The sequence below is a fragment of the Crocodylus porosus genome, unplaced genomic scaffold, assembly GCF_001723895.1.
Source record: "Crocodylus porosus isolate Cpor-Errol unplaced genomic scaffold, CroPor_comp1, whole genome shotgun sequence".
Taxonomy (NCBI): Eukaryota; Metazoa; Chordata; order Crocodylia; family Crocodylidae; genus Crocodylus; species Crocodylus porosus.
In genome coordinates, this window is record NW_017728913.1 from 12,610,988 (window position 1) to 12,638,228 (window position 27,241).

The 27,241-nt window shown below is 41.3% G+C and overlaps 1 protein-coding gene across 1 annotated transcript in view; it reads left to right on the top strand.

Moving 5' to 3' along the window:
* The window catches only part of LOC109309691, a 113,637-nt gene extending 86,855 nt beyond the window's left edge, over positions 1–26,782 (top strand). The window contains exons 17-20 of the mRNA XM_019534505.1: positions 9,417–9,500; positions 11,481–11,604; positions 22,248–22,338; positions 23,992–26,782. Of these exons, the coding sequence (XP_019390050.1) occupies positions 9,417–9,500; positions 11,481–11,604; positions 22,248–22,338; positions 23,992–24,066 (374 nt within the window). The 3' untranslated portion in view covers positions 24,067–26,782. The remainder of the gene's footprint in view (positions 1–9,416; positions 9,501–11,480; positions 11,605–22,247; positions 22,339–23,991) is intronic.
* The last annotated feature ends 459 nt before the right edge of the window (positions 26,783–27,241 follow it).

The following is a 27,241-nucleotide window of genomic DNA, read 5'->3' on the forward strand; positions in this document are numbered from 1 at the left end:
ACATACCTGCAGTGGCTCGGGCTAGAAGCTGGGGGGCTCCCTTCCCTCACACAGTACTGAGCCGAGGAGGGGCATGACCATCCTCCAGCAGGACACACTGATTAGCCTAGCAGGGAATTGATAACAGTGTTTATCACCCAATTGAGAAAACAAGGGAGGGACATTACCAGCTATCTGTTCATTCTGCCTGTTGGTTCAGCACGGACTATAGCCACATGTGGTCTGCTAGCTAATACACAGACACCTCTTTGCAAGGCAGAGGGGAGGGGGGGATTCCTGCTTAGCAGGAAGTGGTGAGAGGGAGTGAAGTGAGCAGTCTGCAGTCCATGCCGGAGCTGCAGCCAGGGATCAAAGTGAAGGGGCCAGTGCTGTCCTGGTATTGTAGTACTTCCAGGTCTGGTGCCAGTTCTCTGCAGAGGGAATTCCTGTCCTGTTGTTTATTTTAAGGGTCACACACACAAAAAAAAGTTTCTATTAGCATGTTTGGCCAGTATGGGCCATGTGTTTTATAGCCACGTTCAGTGTTGGCTGCATTTAACCAGCTTCCTGGTTGTTTTCCATTACTGGTCCAGGCTGCTTTTGTCAGCAGTTTAATGATAGCCAATATATTTAATGAGGTTTCTTTGTATGTGAATATAAGACAAGGAACCTTTCCCCCCCCTCAGTGCTGACTGGGGGGATAACATTCTGTATTTGAGTAAAGGTGGTAGAAGGCTCCACCTCTCCTATTTGAGCTGGGCTACTGAAGCATGAAGCCAAAAAGAGAACAAGCAAGAGGAAGTTTAACTCCATATCTTCATGGTTAGGACAAATAGCTACAGGAGTAGAAATTTGGGTTCTAGGTTTTTGCTTCTAGGGTTATTTTTCCCCTCATTTTTTTTTAACCCAATTGCTGTCTAATGTGAGATGCATAAACAGTCCTCAGTGAAGCTTCCAGGGCCTACATTACTTGCAAATTGGATGGTAATCACTACAGAATGAGCATGGCATGGCTCAATATGGCACTGCTTTTTATTGTAATTCAGCAGTACCAGCACGCCTTAGAAAGCTCATCTCAGTTTTGTTCTAGGTCAGAAGTACTCCTAAAATAGTAAAGACTAAAACTTAGCCATATTTCATTATACATCTTTCAAAAAGTGAACAAGAACAAGCAAGTAGAGTATTTCTGTAACATTGTCAATTGAACACAATGTCCTAATCTGCTTAATTGTTATATTAAAGTATGGTAATACAGAAATGAGACTGTCTAAAAAATTTGACCCTAGGAATAAGATTTCCAACATATGTTAATTACCAATATCTGTAATTTGGACATTATTTCCCATTATTTCCTTGGAATAGAGGAAGCCCACAAAAGTAAAAAAAAAAACAAAAAAAAACACCCAGCCAAATAAAAAACAGAAAAAAATAAATCAATCTACATTCAGTCCGTTAGGCATAAGGGCATACTTTCTGCAATACACAAACTTCTGTTGCATAATGAGGCTGAAGAATACCTTATAACAATTCTTTGGAAAGAGATCTGGGCAGACACATTGCAGTTAGCATTTGAACAAAACTTTTTTTTTTTTTTTAAATCTCTGTTAAACATATAAGGTATGGTTCTCTTGTGACCTTGCATTTCTTTCATCTACTTCCCCAAGTGTTCAGTCACTGGCTGTCAATAGTTTTTTTATGAGTTAGACAATAATCACTTTTCATTTCTTTTTCATTAAAAGTGATCAGCAAACTGCATACAAGCAAATTCTTCAAAAGTGTTAGTGAACAAAAGTACTGAAAACACTCAGGACTAAAGTATTCCTGATGTCTTATCCCACTTAATAATGTGTGTGTACCAACTGTAACTATAGCAACATGCTGAAGGCTGGTGGTATTACAGCTTTCCTTTTCTTATCCTATTATTTAGGAGACATAATAAACAGTTTCCGAAAAAGCTTTCTTTTATACAACTGGTTGCGATGTCCCAAGTGATTTCACTGCTAAGAATTAAGCTAATAAGGTATTCTGGTAAATAGGCCGCTATTGTGGTAAATAGGCCAGTATTGTGTAATGTAGATTTAAGGGGTTGCATAATATGTATATGATTATGTGCTCAAAGAACAAGGGACATGTTCTCTAGGATTCTGAAAAGTGTATAAAACTCAGAAATAAAGCTACGTTAGAACAAGTGAAAAAAAGACAACATAAGATATACTTGGAATTAACTCTTATATAAGCCAGAAAGCAAGTTGACTGCTATAGGGCTCACTTAAAATTAGAATAAAATTTAATATCAATCATAAGAGGCATGCTTTTCAAAATAGAGCGATAAGCTATAAGGTGACCAACATGAAGTTCATAAGACGAATTTCTGTCTGGTACAGGCCACAACTGGAGATGGAATGCTAGGCTGAGCTACATTAACCTGCTCTAACATGGAAGTTCCTGTGCTTTCCACAGACTTATTTAATCAAATTAGGTTAAAGTGAAAAAAGAAAATTGAGGAGGGAAAAAAGTAGTGGCTGAATTTGACCTGTCCCTCATTAAAGATGAGATTTTCGTCAAAAATAAATATATTTATAGAACTTGTAGCCATGCTAGAAATGGTGGGAATTCATAGTATGCAGATGTTACTTTAATGATTGTAGAAACTGAAGTCTTTACTATCCTCCCTAGTGACAGAATTGTTTACAGCCTTAACAACATATACAGTAAATCTGAGACTACCACTCAGGCCAGTCACTGGATTTTCATTAAGCTCTGCTTGCCATAGAAATACAAGAACTTCAAGTTTGGATATTTTCAATATTTAGTTGAATTCAAGATTCTCTTAGAATTTCCTAGGTATGTATTTTTATGACATGTTAAAAGCAAATATTGATGTTACTGATATGCAAAACTGTATTGGATGTAAGATAGTTAATGCAATAGTCTCAAAATTGAGCAAAATTGATAAGGAAGAAGTTGTATAATGGACAGTTCAAGTCCAAATGAAGAGTACACCATTAGTGAATTATCCTGAGTTGGAGATCTGCAAGTATAAAACAACTCCTGGACTCTTGGATCCAAACAAGTGTGGCCATATAATATGTGGACACATCTGCAGGAACACCACATATTGCACATTCAGCTGTTCTCTGTGCTGCAAGGCAGCAGGGCAAGGGGGGTGGGGTTGACCCTCAGAGGTAACCTGCTGCACACAAGAGGGTGCATGGCACAGGTGTTCCCCATAAACAGCTAGTGGTGTACAAGGTGTCTTGTCGCTAGTTATTTCTGGCAAACCAGACGTCCACATTCGTGTGAACATGGCCTTGGATGCCAGATTCTCAGAGGGGTTATATGCATAATTGCTATTTATGACTGAATTTCCCTCTATGTTTATATTCTCATTTTTTACCAACACACATTTAACATGACCTATTTATAAATAGCATATGACTTTATACAGGGGGCCTGTTCCAGGCCGCTCCATGTGGCCCGCCCACTATTCCTGGGCTAACCACCTGCCTTCTCATCCACCACACCTTGATGTTCATTGATTAATAGATGTCAATTAAGCAGGAGGCTGCCCATTTTCTGCCCCAATGCCAGGGGGGCACTATTTGTGGCTCCTTTCCTTCCCTACACTGCAGCCCAAGCCTCACAAATGGCATTTTGATGTTCCTTTAAATCACCAGCTCCCACAGTGGGCCCCAGAATCCTCCTATTGAACCCCACCTGGATTCCTCTTCCTCAGGTGGCCTCTTCCACCATCATACCAGGCAGCATAGCTCCCTGAGCTATTTCCCCTTCAGGTATGGTCCCCACACTAAGACCTTCAGCTCATCTAGCCCTGGCCCATCTCTAGGCCAGTCAGGACCCCAGGCTCTCAGCTCTTGGGCATCCCTCACAGTGGGCCCCTGGCCCCAGCATAAGCCAGTCAGGGGAAACTCAGACAGACCTGAATCTGTGCCCCTTTTCTCATTCTCTGAGGGTCCATCCTCTGGGCCCTCCAAACAAAGGGGTCACCCCAACCTGCCTTTCACCAGGGCGGTAACTGGCCTGGCATTTCCTGGGGGATCCCACAAGGCCACCCACTCCCAGCAGGGAGCAGTTTTAGGTCATGCCCAGGACCAGGAACCTCCTATGCATCCCCTACAGCTCCTCCCTTACCTCCAGATAATATCCACAGCCCTCCAGCCAGGCAATGTAGTTGCCTGGCCCCCAGCAGCAGAACTGCCCTGTTTATATGGGCAACCCTGAATCTAAAATGGCTGCCCTCATCAGGCACCTGGCGGCTGCCAGCTCCAGACCCTTAAAGTGGCAGGCACACACAGTGTCCTGCCACAGACCTACACAAATGTGTTTGAAAGTCTAATTTAAATCCATTGCAAATACTAAACTTAAGGTGCATTTTGGCTTGCGCCTGTATGTTCCAAGGAAGCTTAATGGAGACTGGGAAAGATGGAGAAATGTCAGCCTGACTTAGTTAAGAAAGGAGAAACCATTGCCCATTTAATAATAGTGCTAGCAGGATATGCCATATTGTGCTCCCAGTATGTGAAGATATCAAGTGTTAATGAAACAGAAAAATATGTGAGTATTTGTTGCTTGCCAAATGCCATCTAAGTACTGGGAATGCTTAGGGAGATCATACTTCCTAAGGCATTTACAGTCTTTAGACAGGCAAAACTTTTGTTGCTTTCTCAAAAAATAAACTGTCCTTAGTAACAGCTCTAAGTTTTGGATCTTGGTATATAACATGAATTATTTTGCAGATGTGGTTGAAGTTTTAACTGTACTTCTCTGGTTTAAAGTATAGTTGCTGTGTATGAGACTTGGACAAAAAGTGTGGACTGTAAAGTGAACGAATTCAGCTACATTTTTTTTCTGTCACCATTTGGCAAATAAAGTAGGGAAGGGTTTTTTAATATGTTGCTTGGTTATCATGAGTGTGAAGGACTAATTGTGGATCAGTCATATAACGATTGATTATGCAGGTTAAATCAATTTGGGTAATAATAATAGGAAACTTCAGAATGTTTCCTAGTTCTGTTTTGTTTAAAGGGATGGTGTCAGAGACTACTTGTGTAAAATGCTGTTTAACAGTAAACTTATGGTTAATAAGTTGGGTGCCAATGTAAATGTCTGGCACAAATATTTAAAAAATGTGCTGCTGTTTTAATATTTCAGGGGCCGTTACATGTAGTTGTCTTTTCAAAAGTTGAAAACAGAACAAATACCTGAAAGAGAGATGGTTTCCATAGGATTTGTAAACCCACCCAAAACAATCAGAGAGCTTTGAAGAATGATCTGAGGCAGTTACACCATTGGGGAGTAGCTCGTGGCATTTCTGATTCCTAAATAATGTTCTTGAATTAGATAAGTACAACATTGATCATCTACATCCTAGGAAAGTATCGTATCAGAGGCCCGCTAGTGGTTGTCCTGGAATTTGTGTGCCTGGGGCACATACAGTAGAAATGGCGTTCATACATTCCCAGTTGAAAACAAACATCCTGGGTTTATTTTATTTTGTCATATAATTTCAGGTTCTTGAGGCTAGTTGATGATACTGTGACTTGTTACAGAAGCAGACTGCATTATCTATGATGGCTTCTCTCTGGCTTTAGAAATTACATATACTTAGTTCAATCAAATTGACTTCGCTGTAATTACACTAGTGCAAACCAAGTTAATACGTCAATCATCTTAAATCACACTTGAGAAACTTTTGTATATGCATGTTTTGGAGCAGAAACTTGAAATCTATAAGAGTAGGCACTTACCTTGTGTTGTCTCCATGAAAATCTCTCCCAATTTGGCTAAATTTATAAACATCTAAATATCTCAGTAAATAGCGTTTGGCAGCTCAGTGCTCCCAGTGATGCTAGCTGGATGATGCTGTTTCAGCCCAGGAAACAGAAGCTCAGCAGGACTTTCTTTGCAATTGTTCCTCTTGGCAGCCAGCAACAGTGGTTGCACCAGAAATAGTAACAGAAAATAGACTTTTTCTCCTGTGCACTCAATATTCTGCTTGCTGGCACCTAAGCACAGAGGAGGAAAAAAATAACTGGAAGACATAACTGTGAAGGGAGGAGCTGGTTACAGGCACAGGGTGGGACTGGGCTGACTGGGACTAGAGTAGGACCATGGAATTGAGGGGTGGTGAAGTGTGGGACTGGTGGGTGGAGCCCAGGCATTTGAGGATGCTGAATCTAGACCAGGGGTAGGCAAAATGCAGATTCAGCCAGTGGCCGGACTCCGTTTCCCAGCAGCCCCTGCCTGTGTCTCTCCGGCTGCTCTCCCTGGAGACCCCAGGAGCAGCGGGGCAGTGACAGCGCAGGGCCAAGTTGTCTGTGGAGACTAGCCCAAGCAGTGCCTGGCTGGGCAGGGAGTTGCGCTGGGGCTGGGGCTGGGGCCAGGGCCAGGGCTGGGATTTTGCATCAGCGACAGTGTGGACCAGAGCCAGGGCAGAGCCATGATCCACTACCTGCATGCTCCTGCCTAGGACATGTGGACAGTAGATCATGGCTCCGCTCTGGCTCCTGCCTGCTCTGTCACCATTGCAAGATCCCAGCCCTGGCCCTGGAGCAGCTCCCCACCCAGCTACATGCCCTGCCTGCAACACTTAGGCAGGTCTCCATGGAGACCTAGGGAGCACAGACGCATCACAACCCCATGCTGTCACGGCTCTGTCACTCCAGGGGACTCCATGGAGACTGACTGGAGAAAGGGCTTCTGGGAAACGATGTCCACTGTGGGCCCAATCCAGCCTGCAGGCTGGACTTTGCCCACCCCTGGTGTAGATCAGAGACCACCTGAAAGAGCCAGCAGTGCAGAAGAGTTCGGGCTGGGGTCAAAAGAGATCAGTCTCAGTGTGGGTGAGGGCAGAATGGTTTTATTCACTATCTGTGCTCCTCCCCAAACCTGAATATAACATAGGGTTCCTGTGTTTTGATATTTATTCTTTTGTCAGCAAATAACCGAAGCCAGCAGTAGACAGTCCGTTGAAGGCCTGATGGGATCAAATCTATGACCTGAACAATCATGTCTCCTGCCATGCCACATGTATGTTGGAAGGCATGATTTTGAGAGGGATCAGATCCAAATTGTCATAACTGCCAGTGTAGAGGGAGCCCAGGGTCATTTTCCTGGGCTTCCCTTGCAAGGTGCCTGATAGTCGATTGATTATCAGCTGGCTCCAAGGACCCATGGGGCCAGTTTGAGTGCCTGTGAGGTCTCCCAAGATGGCCAGTGATCAGCAGACCAAGAGTCAATCTGCTGACAATCAGCTGATTGGGAGCACTCCAGTTCAGTGACGATTGATAGATTGGGAGTACTCCATGGCTCAAGCCAAAAGGCACTCCCATTTAGCCGATCATCAGCAGGATTAGGACCAGAATGGGCTGCCCAATTCAGTCCTGCTTGCAGGACTATCAGTTGATTGTTGACCAATGAGGACCCTACCAGCCATATGTTTGATATAAGGTGCGATGTTATTACACATACACTTTGTGGCTGGATTCCTGTTTCACTGTACCATTAGTAACCTGAACATGTGGCTGGGTTACACTTTAAGCTGATTAACTGATTATTGCATCTTACATATAATATCTGCCGTGAGCCTGAGAGACTTGCAAAACATGGTCTTCATCTCTGTCTAGTGGCTGCCCCACATTGGGTACCAACAGACATTTAGGGAGCGCACTCTAACTTATGTCACTTTATGCAAACAACAAACTTTTGCCTTTTGGTTGGGTGGGGCTTGAGCTTGCCTGCACTGTCCCTGGCAAGCAGGCAGGGGAACTCCAGCAGTCCCCAGGGAGGCTGCCAAACCACCCCTCTTTCCAGCCCTGTCCCTTCCCCTGGCTCCAGCTGGAGCAAAGCTGAGCCAACAGATGTGTGTTGCTCCATTTAATAGGTTCAAGTAGAGGGTGGGAGAAGGGGAGGTTCTCTTCCCCCATCCCTAGCTTGGGTCTATTGACAGCAGCACCGCTCAGCTACCAGCTTGGCTTTGCTGTGGCCAGTGCTGGGGGCATGTGAAACGGAGCCCCTTTGCCTCGCACGGCTCCCCCAGCCACCCTGGCAGGGTATTGTGGGGAGCGGGCTGGGTACCCTCCTCCCTGCTCTGGCCATGGCAAATCCTAGCCGGCAGCTGTGTGCTGCCACTGTCAAGATGCCTGGGCAGGGGGTGGAAGAAAGGAGCCCCACCTCTCACCTTGCAGCAGTCCCCCCCCCAGCTACCCCTTGGGGAGCCAAGTTGGGCCCATTTGGCTCCCTTCCTTTTGACAGTGGCAGCACACAGCTGCTGGCAGGGATTTGCCATGGCCAGAGCTGGGGCAGGGGGCTGAGATGGAGCCTTGTCTCACAGGCCCAGCCTGGCTCCCCACAAAACCCCAGCGGGGGTAGCTGGAGAGAGCCCATGAGGCAAGGGGGCTCCATTCCACCATGCCCTTCCTCTCCAGCTCCAACCATGGCAAAGCCCAGCCAGCAACTGTCCTGCCCGCTCCCCGCCCCACTTACAGCCCTGGGTGTGGGGCTGGGCTACTGTGAGCATCAAGCTAGCTCCTCAAAAGTGCAAAAAATTAAGCTGTGAGGGAGTCTAAATGCAAGTTCCCTAAGGCACTCTGCTCTATAGTGCCTTCAGTTTATAGCTGATTTATGAAGTTTTTTTTTTTGCATGATTGCCCATTTTAAAAGTGCACTGCAGCCCTGAATGTGTTATATCACACCTGTAGAGTGCTTTTAGGGGCCAGTTCGCACAAAAAATGTAACTTGTGCAAGCACCTGTAGATTATGACAGCCCACTGCTGCTACCAGTTAGTCTTTAGCTCAGCTGGCAGAAATCTAGGTTGTGGAGTTAAGGAGCCCACCCCTGCCAGTGACCCAAGTGGATGCCAGTAATTTTGTATCATGAAATTTCTGGTTTTATCAGTTTGCTTTTTTTTTTTTAGAAACTTAGGAAGTTGCACACAAAACAGACTGTTGAAAGAATATTAAAAGGATCTTGTGTATATGCATTATGATATAGCCTTTAATTATATGATCATATAATATCCTCAGGACCCCTGCTTTATTTAGTGCATAGAGTGGACAGTGCTGTGAGGATGAATCAGGCTTTGTAGTACATGTACATCACTTCATTTTTCACAGGTTGTCATTAGTTGTGGCCCACTATATGCTCAGTCTGATACAGCTGGGGATCTGATATGCTGAACATTTACAAATGCAACTGAAAAAACAGGGAGCTGTGTTCTGAACAAATAAAGTGCTAGTGCAAGTGAAGTTTTCTGAAAAAGTCACCCCAGGAGCATCATAATTTGAGCACCCAAAATTACTATACAGTTTTAACATTAATTTCTCTGTGAAAGGACTTCAACTCTATCAACATTTAGAATTAATTTCTTTGTATATATTATTAAAAATATATTCTGTTTTCTTGTATTTTTATGGAGATCTGCCAAGTGGTCCACATACATATCGCTTAGAAGATCTTGCCTATACCAGAAGTGGAGACAAAGGAAACTCTGCCAACATAGGTATTTTTATTTTCTAATTTATAATATAAGGTAAGATTTTCAACAGGAGTTAGGTGCTGAATTACCAGTTCTGCTTTTGAAAATTTCCCCACAACCTCTGATTCTTTTCTTATTATTTAGATGCTGACATGAGAGTATATACATACTGTCATATCGAAAATCATCTTCTCTTAATGAAATATATTTGGCTCACTGTAACTTATTGGAATCATCAGAGAAAATCTTATCTGCTTATTAAACTCATATAAAATACTTGTAGATCATAATATATACAAATACTCTGTCAGATGAATGTTATTTATGGTTTCATAGACAAACACTCAAAAGTGCTTTACGTGGGGTGTCTACGCAGCCTAATTTCTCCTCCATTGTGCGTTATAATGTGGTCTCTTGTTTATGTGATCATATCTTTTCCCCATAAATTGTATATTGCATTTATAAAGCTAAATATTTGTGATAGTATTTGATAGTCTGAAAGTTCTTTTTACATGTAAGAAATTGTTTTGAATCACCTCTTTTGGTCCAAGTATTTTATTTCAGTGTAATTACATGTATCCTCCTCCTTGCCTTATTTATTAATTCCTTCTATTCCTTACTTCTGCATGCATCAAATGGCTCTCTTATTTGTTGGAAGATGAGAGAGTGTGATGTTGAAATCTCAGTATGAATTAAAGGTGCGTTTGGAATTTGATTTGCTAACACCTGTCATGCTAAGGCTAATAAAGTAGGCTTTGTTTATTTAAAAGGAATACAACCTTTTCATGGTTGTCTATAAAACTGTTTCCTGTTCAACAATGATGTAATTTAATATTTCTGTTTAAAAACTGCATACATGTGCATGTTAGCATTATTAAACTATTAAAAATAATGGGTATGATTAAAGGACTTTCTTAAAATATACAGATAAAATATTTTTCATGACATAGATGGTAAATCCATGTCCTACTAAGCTTACATTAACTTTAGGTCTACAGACACCTATATCCCAGCATAGGTCACCAGATTAGCATAAAACACTAATGTCCTTCTGCTTGATTCATCTCATTGGTGAACATCAGCTTCTCTATGGAGTTACATAGACCTGTTTTGGAATTGGCTACAATTTGAGAACTGTGTGTTCATAGATATGTTCCTAATTCATTAAAAGAAGGAAATAACATAGATTCACCTTTTAGTCCCATGATTGACTGACCCTGGGAGTGTCTAAACATTCATTAATTTGCTTTTGCTAGTACATATTAAATTGAGTAACTCTGGGCATCTATACACGTGCTTTGGGGTGGGGGATAGGGAATGCCCTAATAGAGCAGTTCAGGCTGCTCTGATGAAAGCACCCACAGTGTCATGTATATTCAGTGTCCTGCACTTAGTGAAAGTGCCCCCACTGCCATTTTGAAGATAGGGATGCTGAATAATGATGTCTGGAGGCTGCTGGAGCACGTTAATTAACACACACCAATGTGGGCTAATTCGCATGCGTTGGAGCATACGTATGGCACATGTATAGGTGCCCTCCATTGTGGGGGACTAGAAAAAGGTGCATTAGTGAAAACACATTTTTGTGGCACTTTAATGCTCATTAAAATAGGCTAATGTGCATTAAAGTGCACATGTACACCTGCCCCCTATCAATATCCCTTTAGTGCTAATTGCAATAACTTCTTACTGTACATACTTCAAACCATGAGTTCTGAGAAGAGGAGATTCACATTTCCTTTTTTTGTCCTTTTCCCTTTTATTCTTATCCATCTTTCATTGGCATGGACAGTTACAATTAATACCACAAAGCCTGGCAGCATTCAGTCATGTCACTCATCAAGTTAGTTTCCTGCTTAGGGATGGAAGCCTGTTGCTGTAAGTTTTGATTAAAGAGAGACCATATGTATAGCTTCAAATAACTGGATGATCTCAGGTCCATTTTGAATATTAAAATCTAATTTGTTTTAGTAATTTGTTTTAACTGACTGTCTCGTGTAACAGGTGTGATAGCACGGCATCCTCTCTATTACCCGTACCTAAAGAAAACTTTAACAGCTCAAGCCCTAGAAGATTACTTCCAGCATCTTTTAGAGAGAACAAACCCTGAAGAAAAGTTAATCACAAGGTATGTGTGTTCCTGATTTGTCCAAATTAGCTCATTGAGGCATTATAGCATAATTGTAAACTATTTTAACAGAAAAGCTAACAAATGTAGATTTGCAATATTTTATGTTATCCAAGGTTGCTTTACATAGTGGGATTAAATTCATAGGCTAAGAAGTAGCCACTTGAAAACAAATCCATTATAAGGCTAGATGAAGAACAATGATTCTGGGAAATTTCAAAATTACAATATTTACTCAATTCTAAGATGAAGTCCCCCCCATTTAATATGGCAAAATTGCACCTTGTCTAAGACTCTCTTACAAGGGCAGTGGTGGGAGACAGGTGGCTGCTGTGGCTTGGGCTCCAGCCCCTACTTGGGGATGGGGCCCTAACCACAACTCCTGCCTGCCTCTCCATCTTCCCCTGCTGCCTCTGCGTTTCACTGTCTCCCCCCTGAAGTCTCTTCTCTTCATTTCCTCCCTGTACCATGCAGCCTCTGCTCCCCTGCCTGCCCTACTCCCTCCCCTCCCTTACCTTTTCTCCATGTCAGCACGCTCTGTGCATGCTGCAGCCTGGGACACTGATCATGGCTCTAGCCCTGCCCTGTAATAGCAATGCACAACCTACAGGGCTGCTGCAGGGGCAAGGCTGGGGCCATGCTCAGTGCCCCAGGCTAGAACAGGGATGGAGCCTGCCAGCACGGAGCAGAGGCAGGGGTGGCAGGAGTGGGGGAGAGCAAAGGCTGGGGGCAGGGGTGACCCAAGGCTGTAAGGGGTCAGGCCAGGGTCAGAGGTGGCAGTGGGGCACAAGCAAGGGGCAAGCCACATGACTTCTACACCACCTGCCCCCCACTGCCTACCCCCCCCTTCAATGGTGGGTGGTATGAATTAAAGACAACCTTCCAATAATTAGATCATGTACCTGTAAAATTATAACACATTTATACATTTTCCATGCATAGAATCTAATTATTGGGGGGTGAGTTAAATTCAGGGCTGTCTTAGATTCAAGTAAATATGGTAGGTTCTTCTGCAATATGTAAAGAAAACTAAACATTTTGAAAATGTCCATGGAATAGCAGCTGTGCACTCTCACGCCAGTATTCAGAGTTTCCAGTGTTTGGTGACTGAAGAATTTGCATTCCAGAATCTTACCTAAGTTTTTTAAGAAGCCACATTATCCCATACTTCAGGGCCTCAAGTTTAGCAAACTTCAATAGCTTAGGAATCTGTTTCTGTCTAAAATATTTACTACCTGTAAAGGTGGCAATCCTGCATTACATATTACTGTCTGGGCATAGCAAATTCTACCTGAAACCATCTAACTTTTGGATGGCTTGAGAATAGTGTGGTACAACTCAAGATCAGGACCCTGCCTTACAACCTACTGTCTCTGGCCTGTAAATTCTGTGCTGTGCCTTTAGGTATGACTGTGCCAGAAGCAGTACAGCCATGTTTGTATTTAGGTTGGGTCTCTTTGCATGGCACTGCCTTGTGACATGTTGACATGCCCTCAAAGGTAGAGGGTGCACTCACTCTTAGGCCAAGTAAAGATGTTCAAAAAGCCTGAGGTGGATTCATACTAACTTTCATGGCTTTTTCTAAGCACCCTAGGTTAGTCTGGGAGTGAACAGAACTCACGTTCACCCTTTGGGGTAGGGGGATCATGAAGGCAGCCTGCAGTAGCCAAGGTCAGCAGCCTGGGGGCACTCATAGCAGGCTGCCAAATAATGCAGAGCCCAGCTGAGAAGCTGGCCACCTCTGATTGGTCCACATGGCACCTCTCCGCAGTCCTGCACCCCCGCCAGGTGTCTGCTTTCAGCAACAACTGGGGGATGGAATAAAGCTTCCCTGCCATGTGGGCCACCCCAGCTATGCTGACTTGGGTATGGGGGCTCAGCACCAGAGCCACGCAGCTGTCCACAAGGCTAGGAACTGGAAGTCAGGGGATGGAGCCCCCTGCCCCATACCCCCCAGCTTACTGACTCAGGTCTGGTGGGGGGCTCCACATGGTGGGGGGGCTCCATTCCCACACCCACCGTGCCCCCCATTCCTGGCACAGCCAAAGCCATGGGGCTCTGAGCCACAGCTTATGCCTGCAGCTGTTAGGAAGGTTGGGCGGGGTGAGGTAAGGAGCAGAGACCCTAGCTGCATGGATTGGGCCTAGCCCCACAGACCCAAACCAACAAGCTGGGGCGGAGGCCCATACTACTTTCCCCTGCTTCCTTCCTCTCCCCTCCCACTAACGGCTGGTGGGGGTGGAGCTGGAGAAAGGGAAAGAAGCTGCACTGGCCCAGTCAGTGGGGGCAGGGGAAGCCCCCACCATGAACTCCCCCAGTTATTCTGGCAGGGTGGTGGCAGGGGCCTCCATGCCCCCCCGGCCCCTCCTCCGCCTGGCCTGGCTGACAGGTCCAGGCACGATGCTGGCCTGGGGAACAGAAGCTTTGCTGCATCCGTTCTATGACAGCCTGGGGGTGGGCCATACCCCTGGCACTGAGCCAGAGGAGAAGATAACGGGCAGAGGCTAGCCCATCTGCCCTGCAATGAGTGAGTTACCAGGGGCCCACAAAGGAGTCTGGGATGCCCGAGGACAGCAATCGAAGTAAAGTTGGGAGGGCAGAAATTCGATAGACGGGTCTAACCTAAACCGATTAAATCTTGGAAGAAAGAGTGTGAAGAAGAACTTCATAGATAGGATCTTTGTTGGTGAATTGACTAGCACTGCCATGTGTGAGGAATGTGAAAATAGTTCCACAGTAAGAAGCTTTCATTGATCTTTCACTTCCTATAATAGAGGAGAGGGTCTCAAGAACTGTGCCTTTGGGAAGGACAAGTAAAGGTAGAACTGCACAGGAGGTGGATTTTGGTCTCTACAGCTGCTCTTCTTAGGCTGGCCTCCCAGCGGGGGTGGTGCAGGCAGCTACCCTGGAGATCTTCAGAAGGATACTGGATGCACACCTTGCTACGTTTATTTAACTACAGCAGTCTTTCCTGCCCAGAGCAGAGGGGCTGGACCCGATGATCTTACAAGGTCCCTTCCAGACCTAAACTTCTGTGAATTCATGATATTACATCTATCCAGATCTATCTTAGACCAGGTTCCATCATTTTTAAACCAGTCTATATGCACTGAGCTTCTGTTCTGTTACAGGTTTAGACGTGTTTCCAATCACGTATACCCATTTATGTGTAATAACTTCACCTAGCCTTACTCACCATTTAATTAACAGTGACAAATGAATTTACTGAAAAATGTCTTATGTTAAATTTACAACTATTTTCATCTGGAACTGAGCAAAAAGGAAAAAATGAGAAAATGATACACGATGAATCTGTTACAAGAATTGCCATGTACATCAAACAAGTCAAAGCTTTGCCTTTTCTGCTTTCCTAAGAGAGATTTGCTTGTTCCTCAGTGCTGTTTACGTTCACAGACAGATGTTAAAATGTTGCTGGGTTCTGGATAAAAACACTTTATTTTCATTAATTAGATCATCTGTGTTTGTTTTCTGTCATCTTCTAATGTTGTTATAATGGGGCTCTGTAAGCAAAGTGAAAAACTAGGGGAGGAAAGAACGGGTCCTTTTGTAGAACACTTGAGGATCATGAGGATTATGGTCACATGCTTCAGATCTGAAGTTTCTTTCAGACGGTAAAGTTTTAATGAATGTGGAAACTCAATAAAAAACAACAATCTTGCTGTTTAAAGAGAAAATGTGGGGGTAAAAAAAACATTATTAAGAACCAAAATACCCTATTTAAGCATAAACAGTTGGCCTGCTCCATTAAATATTAAAGGTTAGTATTCCATTGCATTTTTAAAGGTGGCAAAATAAATGTGTGTGCAAGATGTAGGGGAAATTCTTTTTGATAGAAATAATAGCAAGCTGTAAAGTTGTGGGTGTTTCAGGTATCATAGTAATAAAGGCCTTATTTCTAAAACTACGGGCAATTTACTTTTTCCACATACAATCACTTCTTGAATTAAATACACTTATTCCTTTTAAATGTGATATGCAACTTCAAAATGGAATAGTGAGACAAATTTGGATACAGTTTCTGACAACAAGTAGAAGATGAGTATATGCACACTAAGAAACTATTTCTAACCTTAGAAAAAGATGGTACGCTTCAAAGTTCTCTAAAAAAAGAGTGTCTGATCAGGGATACTATTGAAAACAGAGTGAATGTGTGTTGGGTATTGTAGCAAGTTTAAAATCATGGAACTTGGAGATGGAAAAGATTTTATCATTTTATCCACCTTCTTGCCAGTGCAGGATTATTTGTGCACTGCTAAATGTTTAATGCTCTGGATTTAGTCCGGTGCATATTGAGATCCACTTAAAGAAAGATGAGAAATACAGAACAAAAATGTAGAAAGAAACTTTAGGCCAGATCTAATTCCACCTATTAGGAACCTGATTGTGATCTTAATCCACTGCACTCAAGTGCCTAAAAAGAGTTAATGCAAGATGTGGATGTGTCCTCCTGCTTGCTGATTTTTATTTTTTGTGGCTGAGTCTTAAGGCTAAAGTGATGTGTTACAAATGTAGGTATGTTAATGTTTTTTCAGAGACTTGAGCAGTGTGGAGTAGGATCACATTTAGGCAGTGACGTCTATTTAGGTGTTTAGGAGGTTGAACAGGATCTGGCCCCTTGTCTTTCCCTCTTAAAGAAATAATTAAATTCTTTCTGTCTCCTAGACTAATAAAATAGTTGTGTCCTGTTTTAACTAGATCATTACGTGCCCTTTCCTGCTCTGTTAAGCCAATATGCTTTCAGGGCTGCCTGTTAATACATCAGTTCCATCTAACTTTCATCACCTTTAATTTTGCATAGTTTGGTTTTATATATTTTCAGAATAGGAGAATATTAGAATTATACAAATAATAAAATGGTTTATTTGGACTTATGGTTAAATTTAGAACACAAGATTAAAAACAGTTACAATTTTGAGCTTTTCACTTCTCTGATTCAGTGAGAATACCAAAGTTAGTCTGAGGTTTTCGGCTTGTTTTTCTTTTTTGGTGGTATGGTTATTTTGTTTGTGCTACTTAAACATGTTCCCATATTAAAACATACAAAATTTATCAGATGCCTTCTAGCATCTAAAAAAAAAAAAAAAAAGCAACAAAGAAAGCAAACCTGATACATCTACTGAAATGCTAAACCATCTGTTATTTCTGTCCACAGATTTAATGCACAGAACACAATAGCAGGTATATTCACACAACCCGCCTACTAAACAAACATCATAACCTAAAATTTCATTTGCTCCTTAACCCCTATGAAGAAGACTGCTTTCTGTCTCTTGATATATTATTTTTTAAATAAATATACATGCAAAGAGCATCATGACCAAAGTTTACAGGAACTTCACAGGAAAGTCTGATCTCTGATGAATACCTGCACATAGTACTTTAAAGGAAGTAATTAGGGAGGCACCCCATTGTGCCTCAGTATAGGAGCTCAACTTGAACAATGAATTTTCTTGGTTTTATTACTTCCTGTCCCGGTGTTAATATGCTTTGAACCAGGTTTTTTTGGTTCATTTTCTGCTCTTTTAAATGCAGCTTTAAAATGTTGAGTGAATTACACAATTACATAATTTTTCTTAGCCGTAGTTTAGATTTGACTTTATTGTCATATTCAGAAAATGCACTAGATAACTTATCTATTTTGGTTGATGCATTATTACTGAACATTTTTATAGCTTCTTTTTATTTTAAAGTATTTGAACCTTCCCAAGCACCCCCATAAGATTTCCCAAGTGCTTTTATTTGTGTCTCCAAATAAAATTCTTCACACAGTTCGTTATTTAATGCAGTCTCTCGTACTACTCGTGAACACAAACAGATGGACACGCATATTGAACAGGAAGGGGGGAATTTGTTCTTATTTTAATATTTTATTTTATATCTACTGTTCTTTGTTTCCCTTATTGTAAGCTGCCCTTAGTCTTTTTTTGGAAGGACAGCATATAAATCAAATAAAAACAAATATAATTTCTGAAATGCTAGCATGAGCTAAAATAAATTAGCCTGAATATTTATGCAAAGTATTTGAAATGAATGTGCCATAAACTACTGTTCTGTGTTAATATCTGTTATTTATATTACATTCTTCCTGTGTCAGCACTGGTGCATACTGTAGAAATCAGTTTTTTTCCATTCCTCTGTCATTTGCTGTTGCTTCCATATGCATTGTAGTGTGGAGATCAATTTCCCAGTAATGGGTTTGCTTTAACCCTCTTTCTCACCTCATTTGGTAGCTTTGTGCAGGAGTCTGTGTATTGGCATCCGAAGTCCAGGTTCTACACAAGTGTGGTTCTGATGGAGTTGAGCTACTGGTTGGTGATTTTTCTTAGATGTCCACAAAAGATTACCATCAAAAAGATATTTGTCTTTGAAGGTATCTATAGTTGTCTGTTTTTTGGGGGTTTTTTGTTAGGTTTCCAATTCTTAGCCCTACACTAGCAGTGAGATTGAGGTAAAAAATTTCAGTTTTGTTGTGGTGTTGTATATCTGATTTTCATATGTTGCCAGTGCTGTTCCTGTCTTGATGTCTCCAGTGCCTTAGTTAAGCTCTACCAGGTAGGGACCTTATCTGCCTTCTTGATGAATTAGCCTTCTGTTGTGGTGTTGATGTTTAATCTCTGGATTTCAGGTATATTTTCCATGGCAAAAAGTTTGAACTTTATTCAGCCTATGGCTTTCTCTCAGTTTTTCTGTCTCTGTAGTTTTCTAGGATCCTTTACTCATTTTAATGTCGTCAACAAAGTCTAGGTCTTTTAGGCAAGTGCCATTTAGCCAAGGTATTTGCTTTGTGTTGTCTATACCCTTCTTATGTTTCAGTCTGTGGCAATCCCAGGCAGCAATAGAGTGAAAATGCAGCTCTGTTTCGCTTCTGTGTGCAAATGAAACCCACTCTGATGCCTAGTTGTTCTCCCCGAGAGGGTGCTTTGCATAGTTGTGTATCATCTGGATGATGACTTTAGCTGGAATTCTGTAGAGTTGAGAGAGGTTCCTCAATACAGGTCTATGCAGACTGTTAAATACCTTTTGAGAATTGATGAAATTCATGCTGAAGGGAACCTGCCAGTCTATTCCCTCTTCTGTCAAGGACAGGTGGGATGATCCTTATCTGGACTGTACATGGTCTCTTGGGGATGAATTGAATCCATTGTGTTCTTAATGCTTTGCATCCATTGCCTCTTTCATCCTACATAATATTGCATGTGGCTCCTCTCCAGTTGTTTTAGTACAGTACTATCCCTTTTTCAATATTTTATGATTCCATGTTTCCATTGGTTATAGGGGTCTCTTTTCCTCAAACTTCAGTGGACACCTCTGTTACTTTCATATGCGTGGTGGTGATAGGGACTTGCAGTATTTCTGCTATGATTAGATAAATTCTCAGTACTTTTGTTTTTCAGTTTCTCAATACCAGTCTATTGGATACATACTTGTGTCAAGTTGCTCCGATTCAGTGTAGGACTAAGTCTTCTCAGACCAACTTTTGCAAGTCCCATCTGTTTTTTTTTCCTTTCTATTCTGTTTTAAGACTTATGTTGTGTATCTTGATGTTGTTGCCAGTCCCAAGTCCAGGTAAAAGGGCTAAACAGGGCTAGTCACCTAGCAGTAGAGACAGATGTGGTCTATTGGATTTCCAACACTCGCCTTCTAAATTGGCTTAAATGGCTGCATAGAAGAGAAAACTAAAAACCCATTATGTATTATGAAAGCTCGTAATGAAAAGGCAGTATATGAAAGTTAGGACCCTGAAAAGTTTATTGCTGACAGCAAGTGATAGCCAACAATAGTTCAGTAATCCAATAGTCAATTACTGGAATTGAGAATGATGTATAAAAAACAGCAAAGACCTTGTAGATCTTGAGGGAGAAATAAAACTGTGGACCTGAAATCCTGGCATCAGTGAAAATAGCTTGACAGGTATGGGAAAAAATGCTGTCAGAAAAAGAATTGCCTGTATTCAGATTGCAGCAGTGACAAGTATCCAGACAGTAACACCCACCATGGAAGTTTCTATGGAAAAGTCATGCATTGACTGGGAATCTTTCGAACAATGCATCATATATGCCAGATTCTAAACCATATTCTTAGAGATGTCAGTTGTTTAGTGCTGACAGAAGAACATAGAACAATGTTGAGTATAAAGATAAGTTCCACAATTGCTTCTAAAGCATGATTGACAGAATACCAGTACCAAACTTAATCCTTTTATTGAGTAAACTGCAAACCAAAGCAGAATGTGACATCCAAGGAGTGGAAAGAGAAATGGTGAGGCCTAGGCTGGGAATCATCAAACCAAACCAACAAGAGATTAATTCAATTGTACTTGCAAGTACCCGGTCTCTCCAAACACATCCTAAAGATACTGGTATGTTGAATTCACAAAATGGTATGTGCATCACTTTGAAAGCCAGGTCATCCATCCAAGATGCAAGAGCGTACTGAGCAGCAGATAGCAGCAACAATCACAGCCTTTGCTCTGTCAAACTGAAAGTTAAGAAAGATTGACTTTCCATAGAAACAGAGAGTGGCAAATAAAATCAGGAATTCAGAACTGTAAATTTAAGACACTGAGGAATTGCAATTTGAACTGAGGACAGACGTAAGGCACTGTCAAAGGGTTTGTATAAAGGTTATAATTTTTTTGCACAGTGAGGCCCCCAAAAGTACTCTACAGCTGTAAACTAACAAACATTCAAGGCTGATCACACGAAAATTTAATCCTCCTTTGATGAGTTAGCAGATGAAGGCACTGTAAGGCAAAGTACCTTAGTGAACCTGTGTACCAGTTCTTGGGGAAGGTGACATCCACCTGCATCCTTTTGTACAGGGCCATGTTCTAGCCTAAGGCAGGCAGAGCTTGTCTCCTCTGCCTGCCCGAGCACCAGGATGGCCCTGCCTCTGGTTGTCAGAGACAGCCTCTCATCCCAGCTCTGTTTTCTTCCTCTGGCCAGTTGAGAGCCACAGCCTGGCCAGGGTGAGGGAAGAAGCAATGGTGTCTCTGCCTGCAGTGCCCCTGGGACTGGGGGAGCTGGCAGCCCAGCTGGATGTGTTGTAGGGGAAAGGGGTCTCTCCCCCCTGCAAGTTCCCTCAGGACCATAGGCCACTACAGCCTATGAGATCAGAGAGCAAGCAGGAGGGAGCCTTCCCCCTGCATTGTGCTTAGCCGGGCTGCCAGCTCTCCTGATCCCAGGGTTCCTACAGGGAAGGACATCATCCCTCCTACCTTCCCTCTGGCCAGGCTGTAGCTCTCAGCTGGCCAGAGGTAGGAGGTGGGGCTGGATTGAGAGGCTGTCACTGACAGTCTGGGGACTGAGCCAGCCAGGGCCCTGGGGAAGGCAAGCTGCTGCTTGGCTATGGCTAGTCCTTGGCTGCTGTCCGGAGTTTCTGGCAGCTCCCTGAGCCTGCAGAGCACGCTGGGAGGCATGCAACAGCTCCCCCTGCCTCCTGGCCTTCTCCAGTGCAGGAAGGCTCCGAGCCACCCCTCAACACACACGCCAAACAGCTGTTATGTTCAATCGCGTTGTAGCTTTTAGTACTTTGTGTAAAGTGCAAAAGTTACAGCATGATCGTAAGTGCCTTTCTGTCCTTTGTATGCACCCAAAGGCAGAAGAATGTGAGATACAAAGTGGATCTGAAGAAAAATATACAGTGCTCAGAAAATTTGATTCAAGCTGTAACAGGGACAGCTAGATAGAAACAGAACAAGAACTGGTAAAGTCAAAAGATACGACACCTCACTGAGGAAAGGAAGCACTAAGGAAAAAAGCCTGAATGCCAAGACCAACAAAACACAGGAAAACAATTGCAGGAGAATTATGAGAAAGCAGACAAATCAGTGATAAGCACTGCAAGGAAAGATAAACATAGGTATGTTGTAGATCTAGCAGTTGAAACCAGTGCTTTATGGTGGGGACACCACAGGTGCCTGCTGAAGGCAGAAGTGGTGAGGGGTCCGATCCTTTTTTCCTGCAGAGCCTGCCCGCCTCTCTTGCAGCCAGAGGTGAGCTGACTAGTAGCTGCAATGCATTGCATCAGGATGTACACATGCAGGAGGTTTGGAGGTTTTTAAACTCATTTAAAAACCTCCAAACTCCTGCATATGTACAGCGTGCCTCCATTAAGCCACACAAAGTGACATTTTCATCACGTGTACATGGTAATGGTGTCATGGGTACAAACAGCCTCATTGTACAGTTACTTCTCAGTAACCGACAGCATATCAATTGCTGATTGGATGACAGCCAGGATTAACCACAGAAAATTCAGAGATTTAAAAGAATCTATAGAATATTTTAAGTAACAGACCATGAAACATTTAAAAGTCTTTACCCATTGTTCAGATTTGGTTCCCAAGCTAAAACTTGGTAATTTGCCTGTGAAACAGATACAGCTGTTTCTTCCTTTTGAGAAAACAATCTATTTTTTAATTTTAACTTGACATTATCAGTCAGGTTTTTACATTTAACATTTGTTTTCTTTTTCATTTCCAACAGTTTTGCATTTTGGATAGCATCACAGTCCTTACATAATCTCTTTCTGCATGCTGTGTTTCACTTGATGTTACTTCTGTACAAAACAAATAATCTGTATCTGCTGTAAACAAACATTTAATTCTCTTACCTTTACAGATATGAGTTACCAGGAATAAATGGATTAAATTTTGTTCTGAAGAATTCCCTTGGAGGTGGTGGTATTGCATCTTTAAGAAGTGACCCACAGGCATGTATCTAAGCATTGATTTGATATAGTTATTTTTTATGGCTACTGACTGTATAGACTATTTAACCAGCTACTGAGATGGATAAATAATCTTCTGCCTTTGTTTTTGTAGCTGCTTTTTAATTTCAGATAAGTATGTCAGGTTAATTTTTTGTAAGTTTGGAAACTGAGCAGTGCACTACAGTGCAAAGTGGGACTATTTGCTGGAAAAAAATGTGACAGTTATACACTAAAGTGAATTTGAAAGCTTTATGAATGATGAAACTGGCCTTGTGGTGTATTAGCTCTGTTTTTTACATATCAGTGAACTCACAGAAAAAGTCTGTCATATTTTTGGAGAGTAAGTCTTTGCTAGACAACTATTTTTTATGAGCATATTGCTGTATAAAATGATCAGAACCTCAGATGGTCATATATTCCTTTAATACAATTCCTTTGACTTCCATGGAACTGCATATTAATTCATATCATTTAAGGATCTTCCTCCATAGAGCTCAATTCTGACTAGTTCAATACTGTTGAGATGAAGGTAGAGGCACTGTTAGTCTTCTAACTCCCACTGCATAACTGCAGGATCTAGATGTTATTACTAGCATTCTTGGGGTATTTGAATCACAAGGGGTTGGCTAATCAGGCTGTGAGTGGAGAAGGAGTCCTACTTTCTTGTGAACCTGATGGAACACATGGAAAACCAATCTGCAGCTACTGCAAGACATTCTCATTTTGTTCTCCACCTGTCTCCCAGTGCCACTGTGGCCTTCTGCTTTACTGCCTCTAAAAACTTTTTTAGGCAACTGGGATAACATTTTGCTAAGAGCTAATCAAATCCTATGAACCAAATTCAAATCTACTGTTTTGATATTATATGCCACTTTATCATTCTGCAAATATGATCCAGATGGTAGAAATAAGGCTGACTCATGTGTGGATTGGTTTTGTGTTATTTGGATGCAAGAAAGAAAAAAAAAATCAGCCTCTCCGAAAACCAAAATTCCAGAGATTAAATGACATATCAGAAACATTTCTTAAACTGAGCAGAAGACCACAACAGTACATGTGATATTAAGAGCCCAAGTCTGTCATTCTTAGACTGAGAAATGCCTTGTTGCAAAAGTAGTCTCACAGAAATTGACAGGATTATTAACAGAACAGGATACTCTTCAGTAAAAATAGTATGGCAGAAATTCTGTGCCAAATAAAGAAACTATAATGCCAAGAGATTTAGCTCACTGAACTCTGATATGCAGTAGCCAATAAATAAATCAACTGGGAAATCTCAGTTCAGTCTACTGAAGCTTAAATTGTTGCAAATCTCAACTTCAAGTAAAAAAAAATTGATTCAGAAGACTGTGTACTAGTAACAAAGCTAAACGGGGAGAGAGAGAGAGGACAAAACAAAGTGTGTTAGATATTATTCTTCTAATCAGATATTCGCTTGGCCTGCAAAATTAAGATCCAGGCTTTGAATACCCCCAAGTTCAGGGATGTTGTATAGTGCAGAAGAGATATCTTGTTTGTTTAAACAATATTTCTAATAAAAATATTTTGTAGGGTAGTTTTGCAAAGTAGTTTGTTGAGATGTGAATACATAAAAATGTTCTTTTCTTCATATGTATCACATGATAATAAAACCTTTTTTAATTCTCTCTACAGGGCAAGGCATTTGGGCAGATGCTACTGGAATTTCAGATAAAAAACGTTCCAGATTTAAAGTCACTGATAGAGTAACAATTATGGAGTACATTCATTTTCAAAAACTTTGACTGAATACATACAAACACTAGCTTCTGAGACAAGTTAAAAAAGACACAAAAGAAAGTGGTGACAGTTATCTCTCACAGACTTAAATATACAGTACAGATAAGTGAACGTTTTGAGTAATACCAGACAAATAGCTTTGTGACCGATTAACGTTTCCTGTCTAGTTAGTGCATTGGATGAAGAGTTAATTTATTTCCTGTAAGATGTAATTAATCAAATTACAAAAATAACATATTTTACTGAGATAACCAAACATTTGCTTTCCCAAAATGAAAACTTCCTTCCCTTCCAGTTCTTCTTATTCTCTTCCTTTAGATCTTTCTTTGATAATTAAGAGGAGTGATACTGAATACTGTCAGCTACCCTAGCCTACCATTGTCATGCTTACCTTCAGTCTACCCTGTGAACCTGCAATAGATATCCCTTATGACACTGGAGCAAGTAGATAACTGGGTACTCTTCATCAGAAGGTCAGCATTCACCAACAACTGCCACACTATGGTATCAGAGATCAGTTTTGCTTTATACTTAGGGCAGTAATTAACTTCAGTTTCCCTGTTATCACCACATAGAGACTAACAGTCTATATTAACTGTTAATGGTGACCACTGTAACTGCAAGGTTATCTGCAGTGATAGAAAAAAGGCAAGTATTTTTTACCTCTAGTATCCTAGTTGATAATACTCCATCAGTTGAACAGCCCCAAAGTAATATACTTCTTGGCATGAAGCTATTTTGAAATGCTAAGTTAGATTTTTCTGCCTCATTTTGTCTCTTGTAAGATACTGCTGTACAACAGAGGTGGTGAAATCCAGCCCTGTCATCACTGAAAATTTCCCTTGTGTTAGGGAGTCCCCAACAGGCATTCAGCCAGTTGAGAGGTCTCTTGCATTGCCCTTCCCCATAACCCTACAAGAGAAAAGCGTGCTGGGGGGGAGGAAAGAGCCATGTCTATACACTGTACTCCAGCCATCATCACTTTCCATGGGAACCATGTCCAGCTGGTAAAAGTTAAGACAATGCATAGAGTGACCTGTTCTTTATCAAGGTTGGTACTAGGCAGAGTGTATCAAGTTCCCTATGGCAGTCAACATAGTGGAAATTCAGGCCCAATAATTGTCTGCATCTCCTGCCACAAAGACAAGTAAATCTTTACATTAAAAGAAGATCTTAGTGGAAAATATATAGGTTTTTTTTATTCAGAAATGTGTTATCCTGTTCTTCAGAAAATAACATATTGCTGTAGTTGGTTAATGCTGAACAATGAGATGTTACTAATGCTGATGAACCCATAATGATATGGGTAGGTGTCATGTAAATTCAGTCAAAAATCCCTGCCAGTGCAGCTCAGCCCTGCTCTATAATATTACTACTAATTATGTGCTAGTTTAGCAATAGCAGCACTGTATGTTAAATTGTTCCAGTTTGTTTTGAGGTTTTGAACTTAACTACTTTGAGAATATTGTTGGGGACATGTTGGTGTCACAGGCAATGACAAAAAAGAATCTCCCATTCGATTGAGTGGGGCCATGATTTAAACACATATTATTTTCACTTGCAACCTAGGCAGGAAGATATAAGAAGAAAACATACGAAAGAGTGTGTCAGCTAGTAATTTAATATTTTTGGACATAATATTATTTGCACATCACTTTTAAGTCTGGGTTTCATGACAAAAAAGAAAGTTACAGGATTGTCATAGACAAAACATGCTGAAGTCAAAAGAACTTTTTGAAGAAAAATCAGTGCCCAGTACTTAAATTGTTTACATTTGTTTTGTCTTAGAAAAGTGTTAAATAATTGTCATTCATAATTTGAAAGCACATTAAGAGGTATCTAACAGCCAAGTTTTTTTAAATTCATGGAATAGTAGACAGAGCAGGATGAGAAGGACCATTGGCCAAATCCTTAGCTGGAGTGAATGGTGTCACTGTTAAAATCAGTGGAGTTATACTGATTTAGACCACCTAGAGAGTTGCCCCAAGACCTTATTTTAATACTTTAAATAGACATGTTTTGTCATGTTAATTATGGCTCTGCCAAACACATGCAACTTATTCATCTGCTGTTTTAAACAATTGTGTAAGTGCATATGCAACTACTTTGATATGAAAAGTAAACTTCTAAAAAGGATAAATGTGTTTAGTATTGACTTTCTTTTAGTATATTTTCAAATTGGAATTGAGTTTTAAAGTGGTTTTGAACTTATAATTATGGGGGGGTTGCTTACATTTTCTAGATGTTTATGCTGTTTCTTTTCCCCTTAGGTTTCCTACTAAACTCTTTCACTGTTGGTCGTTAAAACATAATAATTGTAAGACAAAATAATATGAACATATTCATCCCTGTCGACAGAGAGCCGTGAACATACACAGCTATTCAAAAGAGGCACAGTTTATTCAAGAATTATTCCATACAGTATTCAAGTTGTTTGGATAGGGGGATGGACAGGAGTGCGTATCTCTTATCTCTGATGGTGTTCATGCTCCTTTCAACACAACAAAACCATCCTTGACAAGGATGACTTTTATTCAGGGGTTTCTTTTCGTTTTGTTTGTAACATACCGGGTTTCAGCAAGTAGCTTTATTTACTTTCAAAACACTGCACCATCCTTTGGGGATGTAACTGAAGATTACTCATATCCAAAAGACTTTATTTTCCTTAACATGAATTTGCACTTATCTAACAATGCAGACTGATCTGAAATAGTTATTAAAACTGTATTTATTTCTTTATCTAGAATGGAGACTAAGTAATTGCAAACACAGTTTGCTTGGGGAAAGATATAAATGACCTCTGGTACTTAGGATGATACGTGTTATTTGTATGTTAAATAACTTATCTGAGTGACTTGCAGAGTAGACTTCTTGTCAATTCAAGTAGCTCAGCTATTCTGAACAATGGAGGAGGGCTTTACTGTCAAGCAATAAGGACTGTTCAGCCAAAAAATAATAATTTTTGTACACTATACTCAGAGCCAAAATGCTGGAACGGGAGTGCTCCTCAAATTGTTGAGTTTGGACAGTGCAGTTCAGGATTTTCCTTCATGCTTATCCTTGTTTTAAGAAACAAGGTTTTTTTGTGTAGTGGGGTGTTAGAGAAAGTTTCACTTCTTGCACTGGCAGCAGAGGCTTTACTTTC